This window comes from Canis aureus, chromosome 1 (assembly GCF_053574225.1).
Source record: "Canis aureus isolate CA01 chromosome 1, VMU_Caureus_v.1.0, whole genome shotgun sequence".
Classification (NCBI taxonomy): domain Eukaryota; kingdom Metazoa; phylum Chordata; class Mammalia; order Carnivora; family Canidae; genus Canis; species Canis aureus.
Genome location: NC_135611.1, coordinates 106,893,205 through 106,919,421, shown reverse-complemented (window position 1 = coordinate 106,919,421; position 26,217 = coordinate 106,893,205). Strand labels below are relative to the sequence as shown.

Below are 26,217 nucleotides of genomic sequence, written 5' to 3'. Positions count from 1 at the left end.
CCTGGATTCCTGAAATCAAGCCTCACTTTGGGCTCCCTGCTCAGCACAGAGTCTGCTTCTCCCTCTCCTCCCTGCTTGTGCACTCTCCCTCTCTCTCTCTCTTTCTCTCAAAGTATTTTAAAAGAGAGAGAACATGTCCTTGGGGCTCCTGGCTGGCTCCATTGGTAGAGCAGTGACTCTTGATCTCAGGATTGTGAGTTCAAGCCCTGTGTTGGGTGTGGAGCCTACTTAAAAGAAGGGGAAAGAGAAAGAATGTCTTTGTCCTTCAACAATATGTGCTAAAGTATGCAGGGATCAAGGGCCATGGTATCTAACTGACAGGCAACTAACTCAAATGACTGGGGAAATAAATAAGTGATGATGTGTGCATATCACATATAGGGGCTGATAAAGCAAATGTGGCAGCAAGTTGATACTTGGGGAATCTGGGTAAAGGGTATACAGTTCTGCAAATTTGAGATTATTTCAAAATAGAAAGGGGCTTCTGTTTTTGTTTTGTTTTGAAGGCGGATGGGAAGTCTCTGAGGTGTTTTGAGCTGGGAAGGGACCAGATCAGATTTGTCAGACCACTGCCTGGCACCCGATACAGTGTGACGGGCCTGAAGGGTGCCTCCCAGCTGTTTGTGGAACAAAGGCCTGGGCAGGTGGGGAGACATGCGGGTGATGACATCAGAAACAGAGGTTTATGGGAAAGAAAGGGATGTGCTAAGGGCCAGGTCTCTGGGTGGGTGGAGGGCATGCAGACAGGTGGCAGGGGGCAGGCAGACAGGTAAAAGGATGTAGAAGGTTTGAACATGTGAAGAAAGGATTAAACTGAGATGGAGAGTGGGTTGTAATTATATTAACTACATGTGGAATGTGCCAGCACCCCGTGAGCCTGCGGGTGGAGTCGTGTTACTCCTGAGGCATTCTGGAGAATGAAAAGGCTCATGGTCATGGTGGGTGTATGTGGGGCCAGGAAGAAGACAGAAACCTACCCCCAGCCCTGACTTGTCCAGCAGGATGGATGGGAAGCGACGACCAGGCCCAGGGCCTGGGGTGCCCCCGAAGCGGGCCCGTGGGGGCCTCTGGGATGAGGATGAGCCATTTCAGCCATCCCAGTTTGAGGAGGAGCTGGCGCTGATGGAGGAGATGGAGGCAGAGCACAGGCTGCAAGAACAGGAGGAGGAGTTGCTGCAGCCGCCCCTGGAGGGAGCCCCAGATGGTGAGACCTAGAGTGGGAAGAACCCCCCTGCACCCCCATACTCGTCCTGCCTATGAACCGAGTCAGCCACAGAGCTCACCTGACTTCTGGCCCACTTTGAGCCCCACAATGTACTGACTTTTGACTTCTTGCCAGTATGCCACCTTTGTTGCCTGCAGCTCCAATTTGGACCCTGACTCTTGATCCCATAATCTCTCCTGAGTTACCTGCCTGAGCCAGAGCACCATGCCCACCTGACTTTCCTTTCACATATCAGATGCCACCTGAGAGGTCAGGGGCAGGGAGGGGGGGCATTACATATTTCCAAGGGAGGACCACGACTCCATGTAGCCTGCTTCTCTCTCCCACCTGCCCAGGGCAGTTCTCCCCAACGGCCATAGATGCCCGCTGGCTTCGGCCCACCCCGCCCCCCCTGGATCCCCAGAAGGAGCCCCTCATCTTCCAGCAGTTGGAGATCGATCATTATGTGGGTGAGCTTTGTGGACAGAGGCCTGGTGGGTGGGAGGAGGGGTCCCAGGCTTTGAGGGAGGAGATGGACTCAGACAGTACCCATGTAGGTGGCCAGGGCTGTGGGTGACAGTGGGCAGCAAGAAGGGAAGGGGGTATGCAGGTGGCCAGCAGGGCTTCATGGAGGTGGGGAGTTGTCTTCCAACTGAGGCTCCTTGCTGGGGGGAGACAGGTGTGGTTTGACACCCATCCATCCAGGAACAGCATCTGCACTGAGCCAGGCCCTGTTCCGGTCAGACCAGGTCCCTGCTCTTGGAGGCTCACCTTCTAGAAGGATAGGCAGAATAAAAAAGGAAGTGGCTACTCACATAGCCATGTGAGTTGTAAAAAGACATGAGGTAGGGTGGAGGAGCCAGACTGTGCATCTTGGGGGTCTGAGGAGGCTTCTTGAGGAGGCGTCAAGGAATGGGGTGGGATGGGGCTGTCTGGAGGAGAGATTCCAGCAGAGGGTCCCGAGGAGGGAGCAGGTCTGGAATATTTAAGGAACATCGAGACAGGGGGGCAGGGGCAGGAGGGCATCTGAGGTCCTGTCTGCCAAGGCAAGGACTTGGGGCCTCCATTCTGAGTGGGCTGGAAAGCCTTTGGCCCTGGAGAGACCCATGCCACCTCGCAGGTTAGAAGCCTCCCCTGTAAGAGAGCAAAGAGACAAGCAAGCTCCAGGCCAGGAGGAAACATTGACAATCTTCCACGTATCTGACAAAAAAAACAGTACTGCGAATAAGTAAAGAACATTGAGATGTCAGCAGTAAGAAAAGGATCCAGTCTGCGAATGGGCAAAACACTTGAACAGACAGTTCACTCGAGGATACAGAGTGGCAGATAAGCACTGGAGATGATGCTCAGTGTCACTGGCTGTCTGTCGGGGAGGTGCAGATAACAGCCACAGAGAGACCACACACACACACACACACACACACACACACACAATCACCCCAAGACCAAGTGCTGAGGAAGACACAGAGCAATTGGAATGCTTGCTCACGAACACCTGGTGGGAATGCTCTGTGTTACAGTCCCTCTGGGAAACAGCCTGGAAGTTTCTTAGAGTTTAGAGCCCCGCCCCCCCCCCCCCCGCCCCGTTTCTTGAGATACAAGAATTACTCTACCCTTTTCATAGTACCAGGCAGTTCCACCCCTAGAGTGACAAGAACCAGGTTCCATTTATATGAACAATCTCAAAAAGACGAAAGTAGAACAATGGAGAGCGGACAGACCACTGGTGCCCTTGGTTGTGGTGGGAGGGGTTGTGGTTACAAAAGTACCTCCTGCTGGAGCTGTTTGGAGTGACGGAACCAGCTGGTACCCCGATTTTGGTGGTGGTTATGTGAATCTGTATGTGGTTAAAACTCATAACACTGCACGCACAAAGTCTTTTATTTAAAAGAAAAATTTTTGCCCCCCCCAAAAGGCAGGGGGCTCCCTCTAGCTGTACAGTGGCAAATGGACTGTAGAGGGACCAGCGGGAAGGTGGTAAAGGTGGAGCGAACAGTGTATATTAGCCTGGTGCAGGCAGAAGCACCCCAAGCTGCCCCTACCAGGGGCTGTGTTCTCAGCAGAGGGAGGCAAGCCTTTGAGGCCTGCCTCAAAGCCTGGGGAGGCAAGCCTTTGAGGAATCTGAGGGGGTAGCTCCTGCCTCGTCCTGTGATACCTGCAGGCCCAGCACAGCCCCTGCCCGGAGCACCCACGCCATCCCTCGACTCCGTGCCTATCCTGCGAGCTTTTGGAGTCACAGATGAGGGCGTGTCCGTCTGCTGCCACATCCATGGCTTTGCACCCTACTTCTATACCCCGGCGCCCTCTGGTGAGTGGCCCCAACCCACAAGACCCTCTCAGCCCCACCAGAGGCTCCCTGTGCTTCTGACCAGCCTCCCTGCCCTCAGGTTTTGGGTCCGAGCACCTGGGTGACCTGCAGCGGGAGCTGAATGCAGCCATCAGCAGGGACCAGCGAGGAGGGAAGGAGCTCACGGGGCCGGCAGTGCTGTCTGTGGAGCTGTGCTCCCGGGAGAGTGAGTGCTGCCTGGGGGGGCTAAGTGGGGGAGGCTCCCTCCGGTCTGGTGCCAGCCTCATCTGTCTGCAGGCATGTTCGGGTACCATGGCCATGGCCCCTCCCCATTCCTGCGCATCACCCTGGCACTACCGCGCCTCGTGGCCCCCGCCCGCCGCCTCCTGGAGCAGGGCATCCGTGTGGCAGGCCTGGGCACCCCCAGCTTCGCACCCTATGAGGCCAACGTGGACTTTGAAATCCGGTACAACCCCCACCTCACTTCTGCAACCTGCACCCCCCGCTTCCATCCCCAGCCAGCTTCCACCCACTGATCCTTCCCCCTTGCAGGTTCATGGTGGACACAGACATCGTAGGCTGCAATTGGTTGGAACTCCCAGCAGAGAAATACATCCTGAGGCCTCAGGGGAAGGTGCGGGGCTCTGTGGGGGTGGGGTCACAGAGCAGGGACCCTGCAGCTACTGACATGCCCCATCCCTGTAGGCCACACTGTGTCAGCTGGAGGCAGATGTGCTGTGGTCTGATGTGGTCAGTCACCCGCCAGAAGGGCAGTGGCAGCGAATCGCACCCCTGCGTGTGCTCAGCTTTGACATTGAGTGTGCTGGCCGCAAAGGTCTGTCTCCTGGGCCTGGAGCTCCTCCTGCTCTCCCTGTAGATGTTAGTGACATGCCAGTCTTGCCCCCGGAGCTCCCATATTTCTTGAGCCCACTCGGGAAGGAGGGAGTAGACGCGAAAATGGACAGGTTATTGTAAGATTCTCAGTGGAAGGAGGATGGTGGTGGACAGTGACAGGGCAGCTCAGATAAGTGGGCAGGAAGGGCCTCAGGGGTGATGGGGTAAGATTTGTAAAGAAGGATGAGCAGCCTCCCTACTACCACAGTGGCCCTCCAGAGAATAGCAAGTGCAAAGGCCTTGGGGCAGAACCATCCCAGTCTGTGAGGGAAAGGGAGAGGGCCAGAAGATGAAGGCAGAGGGGAACCAGGGTAGGTTTTGCAGGGTCTGCAGGCAGTGGGGATAGAGAGGAGTAGACAGGCTGGGGAGATTTGGAGGTGCAGCCACCCTGATGTGTCATGAAGGAAAAAGAGGAGTCCGGTCCCCTGCATCCCCTTTCTTCCCTGTGCAGGCATCTTCCCTGAGCCCGAGCGGGACCCCGTGATCCAGATCTGCTCACTGGGCCTCCGCTGGGGTGAGCCGGAGCCCTTCCTGCGCCTGGCACTCACCCTACGGCCCTGCGCCCCAATCCTGGGCGCCAAAGTGCAGAGCTACGAGCGGGAGGAGGAGCTGCTCCAGGTGGCTATTGTTCCATGTGCCCTCATTCCCTCAGAACACCCCCCACCCCCAGTCCCCGTCTCCACATCCCAGGTTCAAGCCATTTTCTCTGGATGTTGAGATGCTGAGTTTTTGGGTTCAGATCCCTTTGCTGTGAGGGGTGAACATTTCCCCTCTGGGTTCTGTGTAACTTTCAGAGGCACCTGCCCAATCTTTCTACAGTGGGGAGGAGGGCTCTGGGGTTGTTGCTTTTGGGGGTTTCTGGAATGTTCCAGGAGTGGGGAAGATCCATGCCAGGGGGACGATCAGGATGACAACCAGGGTGACCCAATTGCTCCCATCCCCAGGCATGGTCAACCTTTATTCGTACCATGGACCCTGACGTGATCACTGGCTACAACATCCAGAACTTTGACCTCCCATACCTCATCTCCCGGGCCCAAACTCTCAAGGTAGGGCAGGCAGCCGGGGGATGCTTGCTTTCAGAAGCCCCACTGGGAGCTCAAGAAGTGGGTGGCCACCCTGCTCCTTCTTGCTGCCTCCTCCCTTGTGGCTCTCTCCCTTGGGTGGTCCATCTTGCTCTGTATGGGCAGCCTACTGCCCCCAGTAGCTCCGGATACGTCACTGAAAACCCAGCTCTGGCCCTGCCCCTCCCCTGCTCCAAGTCCAGAAGGTTATCATGGCTTTGGCAGAAGCAAGGAGGGCATTTGTGGTTTAGTAAGGAAAGGATTGTGTGTTTGAGGGGCAGATGAAGCGTACCAGGGTAGAGTGTCTTGTCTTCTAGACTTGAAAATACATCAGTAAAAAATAAGGAAAAGGAAGGGGGGTTCCTCGAAGCGTGTGGCAAAACCTTGGTGCTTGGGGTGTGCTAGTTTGCTAGGACTGCTGGAACCCAGGGCTGCAGACTTGGGTTGTCTCAAGCCCGAGATCAAAGCCTCACAGGGCTGGTTCTTCCTGAGGCCTCTCCTAGCTTCTGGTGGTCTCAGGCGTTCCTGGGGTGTAGAAAGTGGTCTCCCTAATTCTTCAGCCTGTCTTCCTTCTATGCATGTCTCTGCCCAAATCTCCCCTTTTCCTAAGGACACAGTCCTATGGGATCAACACCCACCCTGGTGACCTCGTCTTAACTTGGTCACCTGTAAAGACCTTATTTCCAAATGAGGTTATGTTCTGAGGTGTGGCAGGTTAGGACTTCAACATCTTGGGGGCTGTGCAGGACAACACAATTCAACTCACAATGGGGTTATAGATTATATTGTATCCTTTCTTCCTTTTCCTTATGTTTGGTTGGTTTTGTAACGAAAAATTAAAAAAATAAAAGTCATGCTTGGGGCAGTCATGCTGGCTGGCTCAGTCAGTAGAACAAGTGACTCTTGATCTCAGGGTGGTGGGTTCAAGCCCCATGTTAGTCATGAAGCCCACTAAAAATTTAAATGCTATTAAAAAAAAAAAAATCATGTTTACAGCCCCCAACAGCTCCAGGAAGAAGTCCATCCCTATTGATCTGGCATTTGTGCACAGGGCAGCCTCCTCTCCCTCTGTCCCCTGCCCTGCTGCTCCGCCAGCTCAGGCCTCTCTTCTCTCCTTCATGGCCCTCCCGCCTCACCCCTCCCATGCCACTTTGTGTCTTGATCTCAGACCTAGCTCTCTGTGTGCCCTTACTGTGCTCCCATCTAGCGGCCCCCTGGACACCGCCTCCCCATGCACACACTGCCTCACCACTAAGTCCTCTAATCTGCTGCCCATCTGAGTGCAGCTTCCCAGCCACTGGGCACCATTCTTGCCCCCCTTAGTCCCATAGTCATCAGGCCTCTGATTCCTCTGATTCTCCCCATCCTGTCCTCCTATCTTTCACTTCTGGTCCATGCCTACCCGGCCCCAGAGGGTTTTTCTGCATCAGAACTGCCCCTGTGCCTGGGTGGCTCAGTTGGTGAAGTGTCTGCCTTTGGCTCAGGTCATGATCCTGGGGTCCTGCAATCCAGTCCTGAGTGAGGCTCCCTGCTTAGTGGGGAGCTTCCTTCTCCCTCTGCCTCTGCTTCTGGGGTCAAATAAATAAAATCTTAAAAAAAAAAAAAAGAACTGCCCTGCTTCTGGCCACCTAGCCCTGGGCTCCCAGCAGGAAGAGAGTGGCATCATGGGTGTCATGACTTGCTGGCTCTCCATTCCTGTGGCTCGGCCCCAGGCATCCCAAATCTGGCCCGGCCACTCCCCACTGCAGCTTGGCCCTGTCCATGTGCTTCATCCTCAGGTGCACACGTTCCCCTTCCTGGGCCGCGTGTCTGGCCTCCGCTCCAACATCCGGGACTCATCCTTCCAGTCCAAGCAGACCGGCCGGCGGGACAGCAAGGTGGTCAGCATGGTGGGCCGCGTACAGATGGACATGCTGCAGGTACGTGGACAGGACCGGGCTGGTGCCCCCACCCCCAGGGCTGCTGCCTGTGTCCCGGACCTACCCTGCACCTCCTGCCTCAGGTGCTGCTGCGTGAGTACAAGCTCCGCTCCTACACGCTCAACGCCGTGAGCTTCCACTTCCTGGGCGAGCAGAAAGAGGATGTGCAGCACAGCATCATCACTGACCTGCAGGTGCCTGGCCACGAGCCTGGGCCCTCCAACCCCTCCTGCTGCCTGCCCTGCCCTGCCCTTTCACCTCCACCTCCACCTCCTGCCCCTGACCTCCAATCTTACTCTTTTGTCTCCTCCTCTGACCTCAGCCAACCAACCCTTCTCCTGACTTTCACCTTGACCTCTTGCTTTTGACTTGTGACCTCCCCCTGCAGATGTGACTCCACATTCCTGCCTGCTCCTGTGATCTCTGGCACTGCAACCTTTATTCTACTCTCCTGCCCCCACCTCTGGTCCGTGCTCACCCTTCAGACTGTTCCCTCCTCCCTCTGACCCCTTCGGACTCCCTAACCCATCCCCCTGCCCACTCCGTGCCCCAGCCCTTGCCCTCTCCCTGACCCTGAGTTCCCGCAGCCACCCCCACGTCCCCTGATGCCACCGGTGCCTGTCCCCAGAACGGAAATGACCAGACGCGCCGCCGGCTAGCTGTGTATTGCCTCAAGGATGCCTTCCTGCCCCTGCGGCTGCTGGAGCGGCTCATGGTGCTGGTGAATGCCATGGAGATGGCACGTGTCACTGGAGTGCCCCTCGGCTACCTGCTCAGCCGCGGCCAGCAGGTCAAGGTCGTGTCCCAGCTGCTGCGACAGGTCAGCGGGCAGAGCTGTGGGTGGGCCCAGTCATAATGCGCCTCAGCAAACCCTCCACTCGTGGCCTCTGGTCACTTGCCATGACAATCCGATGCTCTTCCCTGCTCCTCCTCCTTCCTCTCCGGGTCTGTCCTGCCCATGCCTGCCTCCATTTCCCGACTTCTCCCGTCCCAGGCCATGCGCGAGGGACTACTGATGCCTGTGGTGAAGACAGAGGGTGGCGAGGACTACACAGGGGCCACAGTCATCGAGCCCCTCAAAGGGTGAGGCCTCATGGCTGGGGTGGGGTGGGGGGCTCGGGGTTCCTGGCCCTGACTCCCCCCACCGCCCTCCCAGGTACTATGATGTCCCCATCGCCACCCTGGACTTCTCCTCTCTGTACCCATCCATCATGATGGCCCATAACCTGTGCTATACCACACTCCTGCGGCCGGGGGCTGCCCAGAAACTAGGGTATGGCACTTTCTTCATCCCGTGTACCCCAGGGGCCATTTTCAAGGCAGGGCAGGGCTGGGGGCCCAGAAATTGTGGGGAGGGGCATAGAGGGGAGACTTGAGAGGTGGGGAGAGCCTGAGGGGTCTGGAGGAGGAAGAGATGGGGAGGCCAGGTTCATGCCCTCTCCACTCCTACCTCTGCATTCTCCGACCCAGCCTGACCAAGGATCAGTTCATCAAGACGCCCACAGGGGATGAGTTTGTGAAGACGTCAGTGCGGAAAGGGCTGCTGCCCCAGATCCTGGAGAACCTGCTCAGCGCCCGGAAGAGGTGGGTTCTTGAGCATCCCACCCACCCCTGCTCAAACTTGCTGAGGCACCTTGTCAATCCCTGTCCCTTGTGGGTCACCCCAGGATTGCCACGCCACACTTAACTGCAGCTTTGTGTGAATTAGAACAAAATGGCCCTCCAGACAGCTCCCATTTGCCCTCTTTGCTGGGCGCCTCTGTGCAGTGCACAATCTGGACAACTGTACATGGCACCCATTTCTAGAAAGGCACCCTGACCAGTCCCCAGGCCTCTCATCTTTCCCTGAGATCTGGGACACTGCATCAATGATGTTTGCTTCCTGTCCTTCCAGGGCCAAGGCCGAACTGGCCAAGGAGACAGACCCCCTGCGTCGGCAGGTCTTAGATGGGCGGCAGCTGGCCCTAAAAGTGAGTGCCAACTCTGTATATGGCTTCACTGGTGCCCAGGTGGGCAAGCTGCCATGTCTGGAGATCTCCCAGGTGAGTGCTCAGTTTCTGCATCAGGCAAGGGGTGGGCAGACTACCCCTCCCTAGGAGAAGCAGGTGGCTGTGTGGCAGAGGTCCCGTTTCCCCAACTTGCTGAACGTCCTCTGTGGGTCCAGCAGGTAGCAAAACGGATAAGGGTTCCTGCCCTCCTGCAGTACACAGCCTCATGGGCACACAGATGGTGACAGCAGTAAATGCATATAGAAGGCACTTGGTGCCAAGGGCTCTGCAGACAGATGAAGCAGGGGAGGGACGGGGAGTGGTGGGGTGAGCAGAGGTTTTGTTCGTTGCTCATTCATTCCATCTGTCCTAGTCAGTCTGACAGACCCACCCACCTCCTCCCCTGGTCCCTGTGAAGATGGGGCTACATTAGGCCTCTAGTCTAATGGGAGTACAGGGCCGTGTCTCCACTCATGGGGGCTAGGGCAGTGCCAGAGGCCCACCAATAGCATAGCCAGGCTCTGACATTTGATGCACCGTGTGTGGTCCATCACTGAGGGAGCTGGTGCAGGGGTGCATCCTCCCCGCTCAAGGTGGGAAGATGCTTGGAGGGTGCTTGGTCAGCGCTCTGCTCTGAGAGGGACTGCAGGCAGAAAAGCCTACTGCCTCCCTCCTTGCTGCACAGCAGTGTCCTAGGCCTGTTTACCAGAGGCAGCTCTGCTGCTTGGACAGAAAAACAGATCCATGGTTTTAACAGAGGATCTGAGTCTGTGGCTCTACCAAGCTGGGATGGTGGCCTAAGAGAGCCTTAGAAAGGTCTTCTTGTCCACCTCTGCCCCTGGGATTTGGGTCTTGGCACATTCCACACTTGGTTACTTGCAGCCATGGGAAGCTCCCTTTGTATCTGGGCACTATGTCAGTCCTCATGTGGCTCTGGATGGACTTGGAAGAACTGCCAGTGGCTGGACTTTTGGTGGGAGAGGTCTATCCACACACCCACCCACCTTCAGTTCAGGGGCTTCTCCCAAGACCACCCTCTCATCCAGTGATCCACTAGAAGGACTGAAGGAACTCCGGAAAGTCATCAGACTCACGATTATGACTTCATACAGTTAAAGGATAGGGATTAAAATCAGCCATGGGCAAAGGCATAGCGTTTCTGCTTCGTCTCTCACAGTGGAATCACACAGACCATGCTTATTGCTACTGGCATTGATGTGTGACAACACCCACAGAGGGTTTCCCACAAGGGAAGCTCACACGAGCCTCAGGTCCTGGGCTTTTACTGGAGCCATTCACGTAGGCATGGAGCATCTGTGGGACTGACCGTCGTTACTCCATGCCCTGCAGAGGTCAGGCTGAACCCGTGTGGCCCAAGGCCTCACTGTGAGTCATGTTGTTAGTGTAGTCCAAGGGCCTACATGAACAGAGACACCCTCTTAGCTGGACATTCCAAGGGCTTAGAGGTTCCCTCTATGAGCCAGGCCTCTTTTGGGGGCAAGGTTCATCCCACAGTGCATCCCACCTGTCCTCCAGTCATTGGCCTTCCATAGTTCCCCGGGGGCCTCCCCAGCCTCCATGGTGGAGAGAGGTGGGTGTTCAGCTATCAGACTCTAGCCCCTGAGACAGAGGCCAAGCAAGGAGGGTTTGGCTTTCCTCACTGTGGAGCTCCCTCATCAGAGCTGCTGCTTCCTGGTCTTATCTATCTTTTCTATATATATTTTTAAAGATTTTATTTGTTCATGAGAGACACAGAAAGAGATAGAGTCAGAGACATAGGCAGAGGGAAAAGCAGGCTCCTTGCAAGGAGCCCCTGTGGGACTTGATCCCGGATCCTGGGATCAGGACCTGAACCAAAGGCAGACATTCAACCGCTGAGCCATCCAGGCATCCCTATTTTTTTTTAAGATTTTATCTGTTTATTCATGAGAGATACACAGAGAGGCAGAGACATAGGCAGAGGGAGAAGCAGGCTCCCTGTGGGGATGCGGGGCTTGATCCCAGGACCCCGGCATCACACCTTGAGCCGAAGGCAGACGATCAGTCACTGAGCCACCCAAGTGGCCCTCTTGTCTGTCTTTTCCTTGCTCACCTTCTCTCTGTCCCTCTGTCATGTTTGTTTCTTAGCTTCCTTCCTTATTGCTGTGTCTCAGGCTTATAGGCGCAGGGAGATGGAATAATAAAAACAAAATAAAACACAGAGTCGTTCCAGGAAAAGATGAAGGAAAGCCAAAGGAACAGATAGAATAAACAAGGGAAGTAGTAAAGTGGTAGATTTAAGCCCAGAGATGATCAATGATTAAACTAAACATAAGTCACCTAAATGCTCTAGTTAAATGACAGAGATCTGACTGGATCCAATCAAACCAAAACAGAAGAGTCACACCCATTCCTCCTTGGTTTGTGCCCCCTGGCCCCCAGTGCCCCGGCTTCAGCTTCTTATAGACTTTTAGAAAGTTTCTTCATGAAGCTAGCACAGCTCCCTATGCTGCAGGACACTTAACAGCGTGTAGGCCATTTCCGGTTGCCCATGGATCTGGGGTTGTCAATGCTGGCTTTCGGGAAGGGGCCAGGAGTGCCAGTGGTCCTGCACCACAGAGCTGCCTGCAATGTTCCCACATGTCATGGCACCTCTGTGGAGGGAAGCGGGGTACAGATGGCCTCCTCTGGCCTCGGCCTCTCCAACACACATCTTTTGCAGTCATTCCTCTTTTGTGCCCAGAGCCTGGGGCCAGGGACCCAGTCCTTTCCAACAGATCGTTAAGAAGCAGCCTAGTAGCCCCATTTTTTGAAAAAGATTTTATTTATTTATTCATGAGAGACATAGAGAGAGAGAACCCAGAGACACAGCAGAGGGAGAAACAGGCTCCATGCAGGGAGCCTGATGCGGGACTCAATCCTGGACTCCAGGATCATGCCCTGAGCCAAAGGCAGATGTTCTACCCCTGAGCCATCCAGGTGTCCCAGTAGCCCCATTTTGTAGATTTGGAAATCTACAGAGAGGTTGAGTGACTTAACCCAAGTCCACACCCCCAGGAAGTAACAGAAGTGGCATCCTGAGCCAGTGTTCTGTGTAGATGGCTTCTGGGCCCTCACTGTGTGATTCTCTTCCTGACAGAGCGTCACTGGGTTTGGGCGCCAGATGATTGAGAAAACAAAGCAGCTGGTGGAGTCCAAGTACACAGTGGAGAATGGCTATAGCGCCAATGCCAAGGTCAGAGGCCGCCCCACCTGCTGCCTAGAGATGGGCCTGGGGCTGGTTGGGGGAGTGCAGGGAGTTGGTTCCCATCTCCCCTTGCCTCCCAGTCACACACGCTCCTCCCCAGGTGGTGTATGGTGACACTGACTCAGTCATGTGCCGATTTGGTGTCTCCTCGGTGGCTGAGGCAATGGCCTTGGGGCGGGAGGCTGCAGACTGGGTGTCAGGCCACTTTCCCCCGCCCATCCGGCTCGAGTTTGAGAAGGTAAGTGGGAGCTTCTCTCAGGGCTTGGAGTGGGCAGGCGTGGGTCTCGCAAGTTTTAGAGGGTCTCTGGGTCTTGGTGCCTGCAAGTTTTAAGAATGCATTTGAGGTTCCTCTGGTGTGGGAACCCTGGTGTTGCTCAGGGTCCCTCTATTTCAGGGAGCCCTGATCTGGATACTCTGGGTATCCCGTTCTTTACATTCATATGCCCCAATTTTGAGGTATTTTGCTGCCTGGATGCCCCAGAGTTTGAAAACCTCTAAAGCCTTGGGCTTTGCTACTACACAGGACAGTGTCTACTTTTTGAAAACCTTGTCAGTCTTAGAGTATCTCTGGTTCTGGGTTTGGGGGCTGCCTCGGGCAGTGGGAACCCTAATGGGGTGAATCCTAGATCAAGGCACCATTGCCCAGGGTTCCTTGGCTTCCTTCCAGCAGGAATCAGGCTGGGGTCTGGGGACTCACACTGCATTTTATTCCCGAGGTTCAAACTTAGGGTCAGGTCTTGGGTATACCTGCTCTCAAATTTGGAGCCTCCCAATTTTGAGAAGCCCCTACCTCAAGGTTCACACCGGGGCCTTAGTCTCAACTCCTTGAGGGGGTGCTGCCGTGTATCCCTGTCTGCCTCAGATCTGTCCCCTGATCCGATTCGGGGCTCTCCAGACTACACCCCTGTGTCTGGATCTTGTGTGTGTGTGTGTGTGTGTGTGTGTGTGTGTGTGTGTTTTAATATTTTATTTATTTGTTAATGAGAGACACAGAGAGAGGCAGAGACATATGCAGAGGGAGAAGCAGGCTCCATGAGAGAGGCAGAGACATACGCAGAGGGAGAAGCAGGCTCCATGCAGGGAGCCCGAAGTCAGACTGCATCCCAGGATCCTGGGATCACGACCTGAGCTGAAGGCATACGCCCAACCATTAAGCCACCCAGGCGTCCCTGGATCTCGTGCTTTAGGGCCTGTTTCTAGGTTTATCCCCATGTCTGATTCAGATCTGAGGCCCCGGGAATGCTGACAGTGTCCCTGGGCTCAGGCACTGGGGTCTTAGGGTCTGTGTCCCCCCAGAGTCCCCAGTCCCACATTGCACAGACCAGCCCTGTGTGTCCTCAGTTTCTGAGGGAAGTCTCAGGACTCAGGAAGCCTCGAGGGTCTCAGCCATGGGTCCCCCCCAGGTCTACTTTCCCTACCTGCTCATCAGCAAGAAGCGCTATGCTGGCCTGCTCTTCTCCTCCCGGCCCGATGCGCATGACCGCATGGACTGCAAGGGCCTGGAGGCCGTGCGCCGGGACAACTGCCCCCTCGTGGCCAACCTCGTCACTGCCTCCCTGCGCCGCTTGCTCATCGACCGGTGGGTGGGCCCCTGCCCCCAGCGCTGGAGGCCATGCCCCTCCCCCTCGGGCCCCGGAGCCCCGGCCTCCAGCCCCCTCCTCCCTTGGGGACACAGGTGTCGGGCCCAGGGCCCAGCTCATCCTCGGTGGTGGAACGGTGGAAAGAGTGTGGGGTCGGAACAGCTGTGGGTCGAGGCCCCGCCTCTGCCACCTTGCAGCCTGTGGCCAGCCACGTCCCTCCGCCTTGGGGCTCAGCCCCCAGGGCACATCCTGGCCCCCCAGCCTGGGGGGTGGGAGGGGTACCGGCCTGGTCTTTGGCGGCCACTAGGGACACCCCCATCCTGGCGCTGCAGAGACCCCGCGGGTGCCGTGGCCCACGCACAGGACGTCATCTCCGACTTGCTGTGTAACCGCATCGACATCTCCCAGCTGGTCATCACCAAGGAGCTGACCCGCGCAGCAGCGGACTACGCCGGCAAGCAGGCCCACGTGGAGCTGGCTGAGAGGTGCGCCCGGGGGAGGGGGTGTCGCAGCGCCACCCAGAAATAGGCCGGCTCCTGCCAGCTGGGCGCCTCTTCCTACACCCCCGCCCGCCCCCGCCATCCCACCTGCCCTCACCCGCCCGGCTGCCCCGATCTCCCCGCAGGATGAGGAAGCGGGACCCCGGGAGTGCGCCCAGCTTGGGCGACCGTGTCCCCTACGTGATCATCGGCGCTGCCAAGGGCGTGGCTGCCTACATGAAGTCCGAGGTCAGGCCCACCTGCCCGCTCCGCCCAGCTCCCCTCAGCTCTCACTTCTGCTTTCCAAGCCTGGTGGGGAGGGTGCTTCCCTCTATGGGCCCCACAGGGCCCTGAGAACCGCCCCCAACACACCCCTGGGAGTTGGCTCCCTGATGTCTTTCTCCCAGGCCTCTTATACCCTCTGGAGGTGGAGCCAAGGAGCCCTGGGCGATGGTGCTCCCTCCAGGATTCTCCCCATCAGGGTCCCCACTGCTGGATGCAGCCCCCACACTCAAAACCAGTTTTTTCAAAAATTAGACAGTGGAGGGAGCCGTGTTACTCTGACTCCCCCTTCAGGAGATCCAGCCTAGGGTGCGCACCCCATTTCCCCATACCTGTTTCTGTGTGTCTCTCTCCTTGGTCCTTGCTCTCTGACCCATCACTCTAGGATTCACATCCTCCCGCATTCCAACTGGAGGGTCCAGTGACCTTTGACCCCCCCACACACAGCCCCTTCCTCAGTTTCCAGTTCCTGTCCTGCCCCCCTCATCTTGGCTTCTAGCTTTCACCTCCAGTTACCATCTACCTTCACCCCCAACCCCGCTATGAACTCTGACCCTTGCTTGGGAACCTTTGGACTCCCACCCACAGACCCCAACCCAACATGGGTCACAGCTTATGGCCGGGGACCCCTCAGGATCTGTGCCACCATCCAGACCCATGCCCCAGCACGCAGGGCAGCACCCGTGCCCAGTGACTGCCCCACCCCACTACCCACATGCATGCCCGAGAGACCTACCATCCCCTGGCTCCCAGTGCCCTTTGGCCTGTGGCCTGCTGCTGACCCGAGGATGTGACCCCACCCGGATTCTCTGTTTGCAGGACCCCCTCTTTGTGCTGGAGCACAGCCTGCCCATCGACACACAGTACTATCTGGAGCAGCAGCTCGCCAAGCCACTCCTGCGCATCTTCGAGCCCATCTTGGGCGAGGGCCGTGCGGAGGCCGTGCTGCTGAGTACTGAGGGGGAATGCCCAGAAGGGGGCTGGACAGAGTGGGACCCTGGGTCATGGAGGACACCCAGTCCACTGTCTGCCCTCACCTGCAGGGGGTGACCACACACGCTGCAAGACGGTGCTCACAGGCAAGGTGGGTGGCCTTCTGGCCTTTGCCAAACGCCACAGCTGCTGCATCGGCTGCCGGACTGTCCTCAATCACCAGGGTAAATGCTGGGCCCCAGACCCCAGACCCCAGGACTCAGGACCCAGGCCTCAAGACCCAGGACCCAGGACCCCACCCTCCACCAGCTCCTCCATTGCTGAGATTCCCGGCACCCGCCCTACAAGCTGGCAGTGCCACCCGGATGGGCCCTGGCTCTTGGGTGGGGGCTCCCATTACAGGCACCCCCTTGAGGGTCCTGGGCCCCTCGCCCCGGGAGTTCCCCGGGGACTTTTCCCTACACACTTGCTCCCTTGTTCTCTTGTCTCCCGGGGACTTTCAGAGGCCGGGATGGGCAGCGGGTGGGGAAGGGGCAGGGATAGGGCAGCCTAGGCCCTGGCTGGGCCCCAGCTCCCCTGTGCCGACCCACCCCCTCTCCCAGGAGCCGTGTGCAAGTTCTGCCAGCCTCGGGAGTCAGAGCTGTATCAGAAGGAGGTGAGGGCGTCAGGGGGAGAGGAGGGGATGATGGGAGGAGGAGTTGACTGGGGCGGGGGCCCCCTTTGAGCCATCTCATCCCCAGGTATCCCACCTGAATGCCCTGGAGGAGCGCTTCTCACGCCTCTGGACCCAGTGCCAGCGCTGTCAGGGCAGCCTGCATGAGGATGTCATCTGCACCAGGTACACAGAGCAGGCCCGCCACCCTCGCTCTAGCCTGCCCAGGTCCCTCCAGGCTCCCAAGGCCTGTGGACCAGAGCCCTAACCCCAGGGTGCCAGGTGGCGCCCTGCCCCACATCACTGACTTTTCTCAGCGCCCTGGCCTGAGAGGCCTGTGAATCGAGCCAGGGCTCATCCCAGCCTTGGGGGCGGGGGGGTGCTCAGTGGGCAGGGCTCACTCTGCAGGCCAGCATCTGCCCAGGAAATGGCCACAGTTCTCTCTCTCCTCTTATACACACACACACACACACACACACACACACACACACACAGCAGTCGGGGCCCCCTCCCCCAGGGCAGGCCAGGCTTTCCCCAGGGAACAGGTGGGCGGGGCTGGTTCCCACGCCAGGTGACAGGTGATATACGGCTGGTGGCCCAGCGCTTCCGCGGGTACCCGCTGTTACGGCTCCCCCCATGCCCACTGAGCAAACAGCCTGCCACTGGAGGGGGGGCTGGGTGGGCAGCAGACGGGGACCAAAGTCCTGGGAACAGCCCTGGCCCCATCACTGGGCTGGGCAGCCGCCCCAGCCCTGACCCTGACCCCCACCCCACCTGCAGCCGGGACTGCCCCATCTTCTACATGCGCAAGAAGGTGCGGAAGGACCTGGAGGACCAGGAGCAGCTTCTGAGGCGCTTCGGCCCACCTGGCCCCGAGGCCTGGTGACCTCCGACCGGGTTTCCGGACGCCAGGAGGGCAGTGGTGGAGAATTAATAAAGTTCAGGCCTTTTGTTTCCTAGTGCTTTGTGGTCTCTGGTGGGCGAGGTCCACTGTCATGAACCTGGGTCTGGGTGGGTCATCTTCACTCAGCAGGGTCCCCTGACCCCCGGAAAACCCCCTGCTGACTTCCTCACCTCTCTTCCAAGACCCCTGGGCTCCAAGCACTGCTGCCAGGCCCAGGGAAGCCAGGCCTGCCTCAGTGTCCCCCTGTAACCCTCCCTCAAGCCCCTGGGTGAACATCTAACCACATATCCTCTGGTGCCTGGACTGCCCCACCCTTCAGGTGCTGACCTGTTTCCGCCGGGCCTGGGGCAGCCCCTCGCACGGAAGCTCCCACTCCCCGGCACAACCCAGGGGACCCCCCTCCCATGTTACACACCCACGATGTTTCCACCTCAGGGTCCTCATAGGCCCTGGGCCTGGGTTTTCCTCAGAGATGCCCGGCTCCCCCCCAGCCCAGTCCATGTCCACTCATGAGTGTCCCAGCAACCCCATCTGTGCTTGAGTCCCTTGATGGCATGTGCCCCCTGGTTCCTGGGCCTGGGTCCAGGGCCCCCCCACTATCATTACTGACCCCCACTTCACTGACTACAGGACTCTATGGCTTTTCTGCTTTCCTAGGGTCCCCCTCGAATCCAGTTCCTTTCCCATCTCCACGCCTCTGGGTCAGCCCCCTATTCCCACCCCAACTGTGGGGATCCCCAAATCCAGATGGCCCCTGGGCCTGCCCTCTCCACCACGTGACCAATGGGTTGTGCAATCCAGCCCCCTCCCCTGACCCTCCCTGAGGGGATTTTCGAGGAGGGCTGTGCTCTGTGCTGGCGGCACCCCTGCCCCCCCCAGGGGGCTGGGCCAAGGTATAAATAGAGGTGGTGGCTGCAGCAGGCAGCAAACCCAGCCCAGCACTACCCCACCATGCTTGCTCTGGAGGCTGCACAGTAAGTGGGGGTTCCCTAAAGGAAGGAGCCCCCTTGCACTTGGGACCCCTGCCAGGCCTCCGTCAGGGGCGGTGGTTGGCCCCACCCAGGGGGCAGGGGGCTGGGAAGGAAGGGGTCCACCCTCCCTTTTGCCCCTTCTAGATCTCTTCCTCTCCCGACTCTGCTGCCTTCCTCCATCCTATCTCTCTCTCTCCCTGACCTCAAAAGTGTCTCCATGGGATGCTTGCCTGTGTCCCATCTGGCTACCCGCCTCCCCCAGGTGGCTCTCCAGGCCTGACCATCCCCTGGCCGCCACCCGCCACCCTCCCTATCCCCTCCCCGCATTGGGCCTCAGCCAACCTCTGGCCTGCCCACCACCCCCCACTCTGCTGCTCAGCCACCTCGTTTGTGTTTCTGGGCTCTACTTTCTGCCTTTTTTTTTTTTATGATTTTATTTATTTATTTATTTATGAGAGACACAGAGACATAGGCAGAGGGAGAAGCAGGCTCCCTATAAGGAGCCCGATGTGGGACTCGACCCTAGGACCCTGGGATCACCGCCTGAGCTGAAGGCAGACAGAAGCTCAACTGCTGAGCCACCCAGGCGTTCCTACTCTCTGCCTCTTGCTCCCTCTCTGTCTCTGTGTCTCTGTCCCAGTCTCTTTCCGGTTCTTCCTCTGTCTGTCTGTCTGCCTGTCTGTCTTGTCTCTCCTGCTGTCTCTCTGTCTCTCCCACAAGCCCATCTTTCTATCTATGTGACTCATAACCACTCCCTGTACCCGCGAATGTCTCTCTCCACACTTTCCTCCCTTCTCTCCTGTCTTCTTCCTGTCTCTGTCCGCGGCTACCTCCCCTCGGCACAAAGGGGGGACCTGTTTAACCCACTCTCTCGAGGTCTCTGAAGGAGGCTCCTTCCCTGCCCCCACCTGCCCTCTGGCGCCCACACGGCCTCTCCAGGGACTTTCTCTCCCTCACTTTCCCTGCCCCCCAACCAGCCTCTGTCTATGCAAATCCCAGGGGAGGGGGGATATTTGCCTGCCCCTTCACCCCCACTTCCTGTCCCGCTCGAGTGTGGTGGGGCTGGTCTCATGCTGGGACACACAGCAGAAGAATTGCGGTGGTCACAGCTGCAGCCACCGCCCCCCCCAATGGCTCCCAACCACTCTGAGACTCAGGTGGCTGAAGGCACCCTTGACATGCTTCTGTGTCTCTCCCCTTCCAGGCTCGACGGGCCACACTTCAGCTGTCTGGTGAGTCTGGGCTCTGGGGGCCAGGGAGGGTGGGGGGACCCACACGGCCCACCTGGACCCCCTGCCTCAGCTTCCCCTTCCACTCCTTCCTGTCACTTTGTTTTTCTGACTCTCCCTCCATATCTCCCACCAGCACCCTCCACCTCACCTGACCCATGTCCTTCAGGGACCTTTCTGTGCTGGCTCTTGCCAGCTCTCAGGCTCTGTCACTTCCTGGCCCTGGGAGGGATGGGGGTCTTTGTGTCTTTGGCTCCGTGTCTCTTCCACATTCCATATTTATTCCTTCCTTCCTTCTCTTTTTTGCTAAGTTGTATTTTCAAAAATATACTCTGTAATATTTCAGACACACAGAATACTCTACTCTCTACCCATAACCCACAACCCAGTCCAAGAACGAAAACCTCACTCCTGGGCTTGAAAGACCACCCCCCCCAACTGCACCCCACCGCCCTCCTGTCTGGCCCTCCCCCAGCTTGACAAGTTTTGCTTTTTTTAAAAAAATGAGGGTATAACATACCAGTTGGTAAAGGGGCCAATCCTGCGTACAGCCCAATGACATTTTACATTATGCCTCCACCTGTGTTAACAGCTAATCAGACCAAGACATAGAACATTTCCACCCCTCTGGAAGATTCCCAACCAACAACCACCCCTCCCCCGTGGGCTGTTTTCCAACACGGGTTAGTTTTGCCTGGTTTTGAACTTGACATAAGTGCATCATGCAGGATGTCCCCTTTTGGGTCTGGCTTCCTTCGTCAACATTCAGTGTATGTCAGGCATTGTTTTGTTGTTGTTGTTGTTAAATAAACTCTGTCCCCAACATGGGGTTCGAACTCATGACCCGAGAGATCAAGAGTTACATGCTCCATTGACAGCCAGGTGTTCCAGCCTTGGTTCTTTTTTTTTTTTTTTAAGATTTTATTTATTTATTCATGAGATACACAGAGAGAGAGGCAGAGACACAGGCAGAGGTAGAAGCAGGGTCCCTGCCGGGAGCCCAGTTTGGGACTTGATCCCAGGATCACGACCTGAGCTGAAGGCAGATGCTCAACCACTGTGCCACCTAGGCACCACCCCACCCCTCTGCAAACATACACACCAACATCACCAGTTTATCCCTTCTCCTGTCCATGGGCTATTTCTCCCTTGGGGCTATTAAAAAAGCTGCTCTGGTTGCTCCTGAACAAGTCTGTTTTGTGGACAAATGTTTTCAGACCCTTGGGGGAAAACCTGGGAGTGAAGCTGCTGAGATGGCCAATGTCTAGCTTTGGTCTTTATCATAATTGCTAAAGCAACATATGATTCTTGGGAGAGATCAAATCGATTCAGAGGTGGTCAAGAGAAGCACTGAGACCTGCTTTGCCTCTGTAAAAACACTCCCGACCCCTGGGACAGGCAAGCCTGGGGCGATTCTTCCCCACTTTCCCTACCCCTTCCTGGGAGCCCACAGTCTTAGTGGGTGCCGGCTGCTGTGTTCCTTTTGGAGACCGTGGGTCTCGGGGTTTCTGTGTGTCTCTGCTTGTGTCTTTCATGGGGGGGGGGGGGCTTCCTGCTGTGTTGTGTCTGTCCCCTCCTTATCTCTGATTGTCTCTTTCCCTCTGTCTCTGGTGCCTGGTCATCTCCGTGTCTCTTTCCTTCTCCCAGCTGTGTCCTCTTCTCTCCTGTCCCTGTCAGAATCCTCCTGCCAGCCCAGGCTGGGGGTGGGGGCTCCTCAAAGCCTGGGATGACTGACCCATCTCCCTCCCCTACCCCATCAGTACCCAGATGGCGTCTTCTACGACCTGGATAGCTGCAAGCACCCCAGCTACCCCGACTCAGAGGGGGCTTCTGGTGAGTGGCCCTGCCCTAGCCAACCTCCTAGCCAAATGGACCTTGGGCCCATTTCTCAGATGGGGGAGCTGAGTCCTGGGGATGGATGTCACCTAGTTCAGCAGGATAAGGCTAGCCAGGCCTAGAAGCCAGGCCACTAGACCTCCTCCCCTTCCCTCTCCCACCCACCCTCTTGCCCATGTAAATTCTGGGGTCAGAGATTTGCATGGCCCACAATGGCTTCTCTGTGCCCCCGGGGCTTCAAGTGGGCGGGGCTGAGGCCAGACCTGGCTTCTGACTCAGTGCCCTCCCCCAGACTCCCTGTGGGGCTGGGACCTCAGTCCAGCTGTCCCAGCCACCTCCTATGAAGCCTTCAACCCAGCTGTGGCCACCTTCAGCCACCCCCAGGGTGTCCAGCTCTGTTACGGATCTTCGGGACCTTCGACCTACAGCCCTGTGGGGAGCCTCGAGCCAGCCCCCAGCCTAGAGCCCCCGGGGCCCAGCTTCCCTGTGTACCCCACGGAGGACTTCACCAGCCAGGTGAGGGGCAGGGATACAATATGCCCATTGTTTAATTGAGGTTTACTAGGGGCCAGGCAGCATGTTAAAGCCTCTGACAACCCTCTGAGGTTAATTAAGTACCAGGTTTACTTCAAACAGACCAGCCAATAGAAGCACAGATGTTAGGCTAAGGACAGCATAGAAGGCCACGATCTGTGTTGGGCAGGCTTTCGGGGAGGTGGCCTGGGCATCCTTTGGCCATGTCGTGGAGATCTGAACCAAGGCCAGAGTGCAGGCTGTCAAGAGAGTGGAGAGGGCCACAGGGGGGACCCAGGAGGAGGAAACTGAGGGAAGAGAGCAGAAGGAGGGAGGGTAGGGGGGGGTCCCTGGACTGCAGGTGATCCTGACCTTTTGCAGACCGTGGTCCCCCCGGCGTATGCCCCATACCCCAGCCCTGTGCTGTCGGAGGAGGAGGATCTCCTGCTGGACAGTCCCACCTTAGAAGTTTCAGACAGCGAGTCCGATGAGGCCCTCCTGGCAGGCCCGGAGGGGAGGGGGTCTGAGGCAGGTAAGTAGGAGCAAGTGGGGTGGGTGGGGCTCCAGATGGAGATGGGGGAGGGGCTGAAGGAACCGTGGCTTCTCTAGCACCTGCCCTATACTCTAGTGCTGAGGGCAGTTCCCTGTGACCTTGGGCAAATGACTCTACCTCTCTTTGCCTGAGGTTCGTGTCTATAGTGGGGTGACAGTGTTTATTACTGGTGGTGGTGGGCCGTGGGAAGGCTGGTAAGTAGGACCATATGGGTAAATGAAAGCAGTGCTGGGCATGGAGTGGGCAACCCAATCAGTAAGTCTTCACCATTACTGACATAATAGCAACAGACATAATCACCCTATCAACACCCAGCTATGGAACCCCTACTTCTGCCCATGTGCCTGTCCCCTGGTATGCTCAACTCCTGGGAAGTTAGGATCATGAGGTTTTTTTTCCCTGTCTGCCTCAGTCTACCATCTGTAAAATGGAGCAGCAGCCCCATCTTCTGGTGTTCTGATGGAGATGAAATGAGCTCATAACTGTTAATGCCTAGCACTGAGTGCTTCACAAAAGTCTGTAAAACACACACACACTCACAAGCCTCATTTATGGCTGACGAGACAGATGCCAGCTCAGAGAGGTTAAGTTGCCACCTGAAGGTCACTGCTGGAAAATGGCAGATGTCGGGTTCTTGTATCCAATGCCCTGCTATGAACAAACAGAACCCCCCCTCCCCAGCTCTGTGGGGCCCTTGCTGCTTGCAGGAGCCCAAGGGTCAGACCCCTGGTTCTTCCAGGATCGCAGTCCCCCTGCAGGCTGAGAAATGGCTAGGCGGATTCAGACCCACTTCAGATCTCTTCACCACCGCTCAGCGCCCTGTGATAAGCCTTTGAGGAGCACTGACGGCCCATTTCACAGATCCTCTCATCCACAGGCAGGACAGATGCGTATTACTGTGTGCGGGCCACGGCAGAGCAGTGGCATATACTGAAAGATAAACCAAGGCAGGGAGATGGGAGTTCAGGGTGACAGCTTCGGGGAGGGAGGAGAGCGGAGGGCCTCCCAGGGAAAGCCAGGCAGATGCCACCTCCCTGGCCCCAGTGCTCTGGGCCGCGGAGACTGAGGCTGGTCGGGGCCTCGGGGGAGGGCGCGAAGCGGGTGTGGGTGTGGGGCCGGCGGCCAGGGGCGGCCTCCCCTAACGCGTCCCCACCACCACCACCGCAGGGGCCCGCAAGAAGCTCCGCCTGTACCAGTTTCTGCTGGGGCTGCTGACGCGCGGAGACATGCGCGACTGCGTGTGGTGGGTGGAGCCGGGCGCCGGGGTGTTCCAGTTCTCCTCCAAGCACAAGGAGCTCCTGGCGCGCCGCTGGGGCCAGCAGAAGGGCAACCGCAAGCGCATGACCTACCAGAAGCTGGCGCGCGCACTGCGCAACTACGCCAAGACCGGCGAGATCCGCAAGGTCAAGCGCAAGCTCACCTACCAGTTTGACAGCGCGCTGCTGCCCGCTGCCCGCCGGGCCTGAGCCCAGGGGGGGGCTCTCAGGGGCTCCACGTCTGCGTCCTGTCGGCGTCCCCGCCCCCTAGGTCAGAGGACCCGTGGATTCCCCAAGCTGCGGGGAGGGGGGCTGCCATGATCCCTAAGCCCTGCCCAGGGTCCCTCTGGGACCCCTCCCCGCCAATCGTGTCTGGGGCTCCTCTGGGATTTCCTTGTCATGTTCTGGATCCCCAGGATCCTCATGTCGTGGGCCACAGGACCCATGGAGGACTATACTATATGTCTGTAGAGGGGTGGGCAGGACAGCGCTTCCAGAATCCCAAGAGCTTCTCTGGGATCCCCTGGTACTGTCTGAGGTCGTCCAACCAAGCCTGGGACCTCTCTGAGCTCCTTTGTGCGTCTGAGATCCCTTAATCTCACCTGGAGAGGGTGAGCCCACAGATCATCACACAGGGAGGGGGGTACACTGCTTGTAACTCTAAGCCCTGTCCCCCCAGGGTCTCTCTGGGATCCCCTTCGCATGTCTGACGCTCTCCTGTCAGATCTGAGATCTTCTACTTATGTCTGGGGCCTTCTGGAAACTTTTTATGATGTCTCAGACCTCTGTGCCCATCTGTGACTCTCTTGTCCTGTGCCCCCAAATATGTCTGTCATCTTGAGATCCCCCAATTCTCTGGAACCACTGTGCTATCACTTTTGGTGTGTCTAGAATTCTCCAACTGCTATGCCCCTTTGGGGACCTCAGCAGACCTGAGTTTTCACAGGGATCCTCCCCTTCCTGGGGTGCCCTCTGGAGGGCCAAACTAGGGATCATTCTGGCCAGTCAACTGATTTCTGAGTGATCTTGGCAGCCCTCCCATGTCATCTCTAACCAGAGGTCTCAAATTGGTACCCCCACCCCCACCCCCTCTAGCTCCTTTTGGGGCAAGTCACATCTCTAGTGGTGGTTCCTTCTTTCATTCACTGTAGCATGAGGGAGATTTTGCAGATTCCTCTCTGCAGACTTTGCACAATCCAGCAAAGGTGGGCAGCTTTGCAGTGCAAAAGAGGCCGGGGGAGGGTGGTAGGACATCTGTTCTCCAGTCTGCCCCAGTCTCCGCCACCCCTGGGCTGTCAGACCCCCGGTGTCTTCTCTCAGTGCCTGGTGGCCCCCAGCCTTTTGCATTTCGCACCTGGTGTGAACCCACGGAGGTGAAGCTTGGGCTTACCGTGAGAACTCTGCTTTGAGCCCTCTGGGGGTGTCACAGACTGTGGGCTAAGACACCAGAGTCCCAGGTCCTTGAACCTTCGGGGCTGGGGGATCTAGGGTGAAAGACTTGCTGCTTCTGGGCCTCAGTTTGTCCCTTCTGTGAAAGGGGAGAGGAGGACGAAGAAGATAGAAAAAATCCCTTGCAGCCCTGCTGAGCCTTTGATATATCTTCTGGAAATCTACCCACCACCCATTCATTGACGTCCAGGAGGACAAGGAAGGCACTTCAAGGACCCAGAGAGGGAAGAGGTCCTTATGGGGGTACAGAGCTGCTGGTAGCAGAGCCCAGGCTGGGACCTGCCCTCCAAAGGACAGCACACACACCCCCACCCTGGAATGGGGGCAGGGTGGAAGAGAGTGCCAAGGACAAAATGTCCCCAGGGCCTCCCCTTGCAAATGAGGTACCTTTTGCAAAAACTATCATCATCACCCCAAGTGTGGAATAAAATAAAATAAAATAAAATAAAATAAAACAAATCAAGGTAGACAGACCTCCTAGGACCCTTTGTTAGGGACGGCAATGCGGTCTGTCAGCCCAGGCCTGCTGACCTTCTGAGGCACTGCAGTGGCAGCGAGATGGACCATAGAGAGGAGATGGAAGAGGCATAAAAGCCGGACCAGGCTGGGGCTTGAGATGGTGGTCCGGTTCAATTTTTGTCTCTTTCTTTTTCTTTCTTTCTTTCTTTCTTTCTTTCTTTCTTTCTTTCTTTCCTTCCTTTCCTTTCTTTCTTTCTTTCTTTCTTTCCTCTTTCTTTCTTTTTTCTTTCTTTCTTTTTTCTTTCTTTCTTTCTTTCTTTCTTTCTTTCTTTCTTTCTTTCTTTCTTTCTCTTTCTTTCTTTCTTTCTTTCTTTCTTTCTTTCTTTCTTTCTTTCTTTCTTTCTTTCTTTCTTTTCTTTCTTTCTTTCTTTCAAGATTTTTTATTTTAAAGCAATCTCTACACCCAACGTGGGGCTCCGACTCACAACACGATCAGGAGTCGCCTGTTCCTGCTGAGCCAGCCAGGAGCCCTCCCTCTC

The 26,217-nt window shown here is 57.0% G+C and overlaps 2 protein-coding genes across 4 annotated transcripts in view; both read left to right on the top strand.

Moving 5' to 3' along the window:
- The window catches only part of POLD1 (DNA polymerase delta 1, catalytic subunit), a 28,786-nt gene extending 11,319 nt beyond the window's left edge, over nucleotides 1–17,467 (top strand). The window contains exons 3-28 of one of the 2 annotated variants that reach the window (XM_077844354.1): nucleotides 1,002–1,204; nucleotides 1,561–1,674; nucleotides 3,366–3,512; nucleotides 3,592–3,717; nucleotides 3,789–3,957; nucleotides 4,044–4,125; nucleotides 4,197–4,326; nucleotides 4,837–5,003; nucleotides 5,330–5,434; nucleotides 7,228–7,368; nucleotides 7,452–7,562; nucleotides 7,997–8,188; nucleotides 8,363–8,451; nucleotides 8,525–8,641; nucleotides 8,839–8,952; nucleotides 9,263–9,410; nucleotides 12,475–12,570; nucleotides 12,683–12,820; nucleotides 13,986–14,161; nucleotides 14,495–14,647; nucleotides 14,788–14,890; nucleotides 15,743–15,875; nucleotides 15,967–16,080; nucleotides 16,459–16,511; nucleotides 16,597–16,694; nucleotides 17,289–17,467. In XM_077844354.1, coding sequence (XP_077700480.1) covers nucleotides 1,002–1,204; nucleotides 1,561–1,674; nucleotides 3,366–3,512; nucleotides 3,592–3,717; nucleotides 3,789–3,957; nucleotides 4,044–4,125; nucleotides 4,197–4,326; nucleotides 4,837–5,003; nucleotides 5,330–5,434; nucleotides 7,228–7,368; nucleotides 7,452–7,562; nucleotides 7,997–8,188; nucleotides 8,363–8,451; nucleotides 8,525–8,641; nucleotides 8,839–8,952; nucleotides 9,263–9,410; nucleotides 12,475–12,570; nucleotides 12,683–12,820; nucleotides 13,986–14,161; nucleotides 14,495–14,647; nucleotides 14,788–14,890; nucleotides 15,743–15,875; nucleotides 15,967–16,080; nucleotides 16,459–16,511; nucleotides 16,597–16,694; nucleotides 17,289–17,394 — 3,325 coding nt within the window. In that variant the 3' untranslated portion in view covers nucleotides 17,395–17,467. Of the gene's footprint in view, nucleotides 1–1,001; nucleotides 1,205–1,560; nucleotides 1,675–3,365; nucleotides 3,513–3,591; nucleotides 3,718–3,788; nucleotides 3,958–4,043; nucleotides 4,126–4,196; nucleotides 4,327–4,836; nucleotides 5,004–5,329; nucleotides 5,435–7,227; nucleotides 7,369–7,451; nucleotides 7,563–7,996; nucleotides 8,189–8,362; nucleotides 8,452–8,524; nucleotides 8,642–8,838; nucleotides 8,953–9,262; nucleotides 9,411–12,474; nucleotides 12,571–12,682; nucleotides 12,821–13,985; nucleotides 14,162–14,494; nucleotides 14,648–14,787; nucleotides 14,891–15,742; nucleotides 15,876–15,966; nucleotides 16,081–16,458; nucleotides 16,512–16,596; nucleotides 16,695–17,288 lie in introns of those variants that run through there. The other variant, XR_013349991.1, reaches the window with a different exon arrangement.
- An 842-nt stretch (nucleotides 17,468–18,309) lies between these two features.
- SPIB (Spi-B transcription factor) lies at nucleotides 18,310–25,678 on the top strand. Of its 2 annotated transcripts, XM_077844352.1 has the most exons (6): nucleotides 18,310–18,386; nucleotides 19,588–19,615; nucleotides 21,373–21,445; nucleotides 21,741–21,964; nucleotides 22,343–22,493; nucleotides 23,682–25,678. In XM_077844352.1, the coding sequence occupies exons 1-6, from the start codon at nucleotides 18,364–18,366 to the stop codon at nucleotides 23,978–23,980; spliced, it is 798 nt and encodes a 265-aa protein (XP_077700478.1). In that variant the 5' UTR covers nucleotides 18,310–18,363; the 3' UTR covers nucleotides 23,981–25,678. The 2 variants fall into 2 exon arrangements, with proteins under 2 accessions (XP_077700478.1, XP_077700479.1); XM_077844353.1 differs by lacking the exon at nucleotides 21,741–21,964 and having other exon boundaries at nucleotides 18,333–18,386.
- The last annotated feature ends 539 nt before the right edge of the window (nucleotides 25,679–26,217 follow it).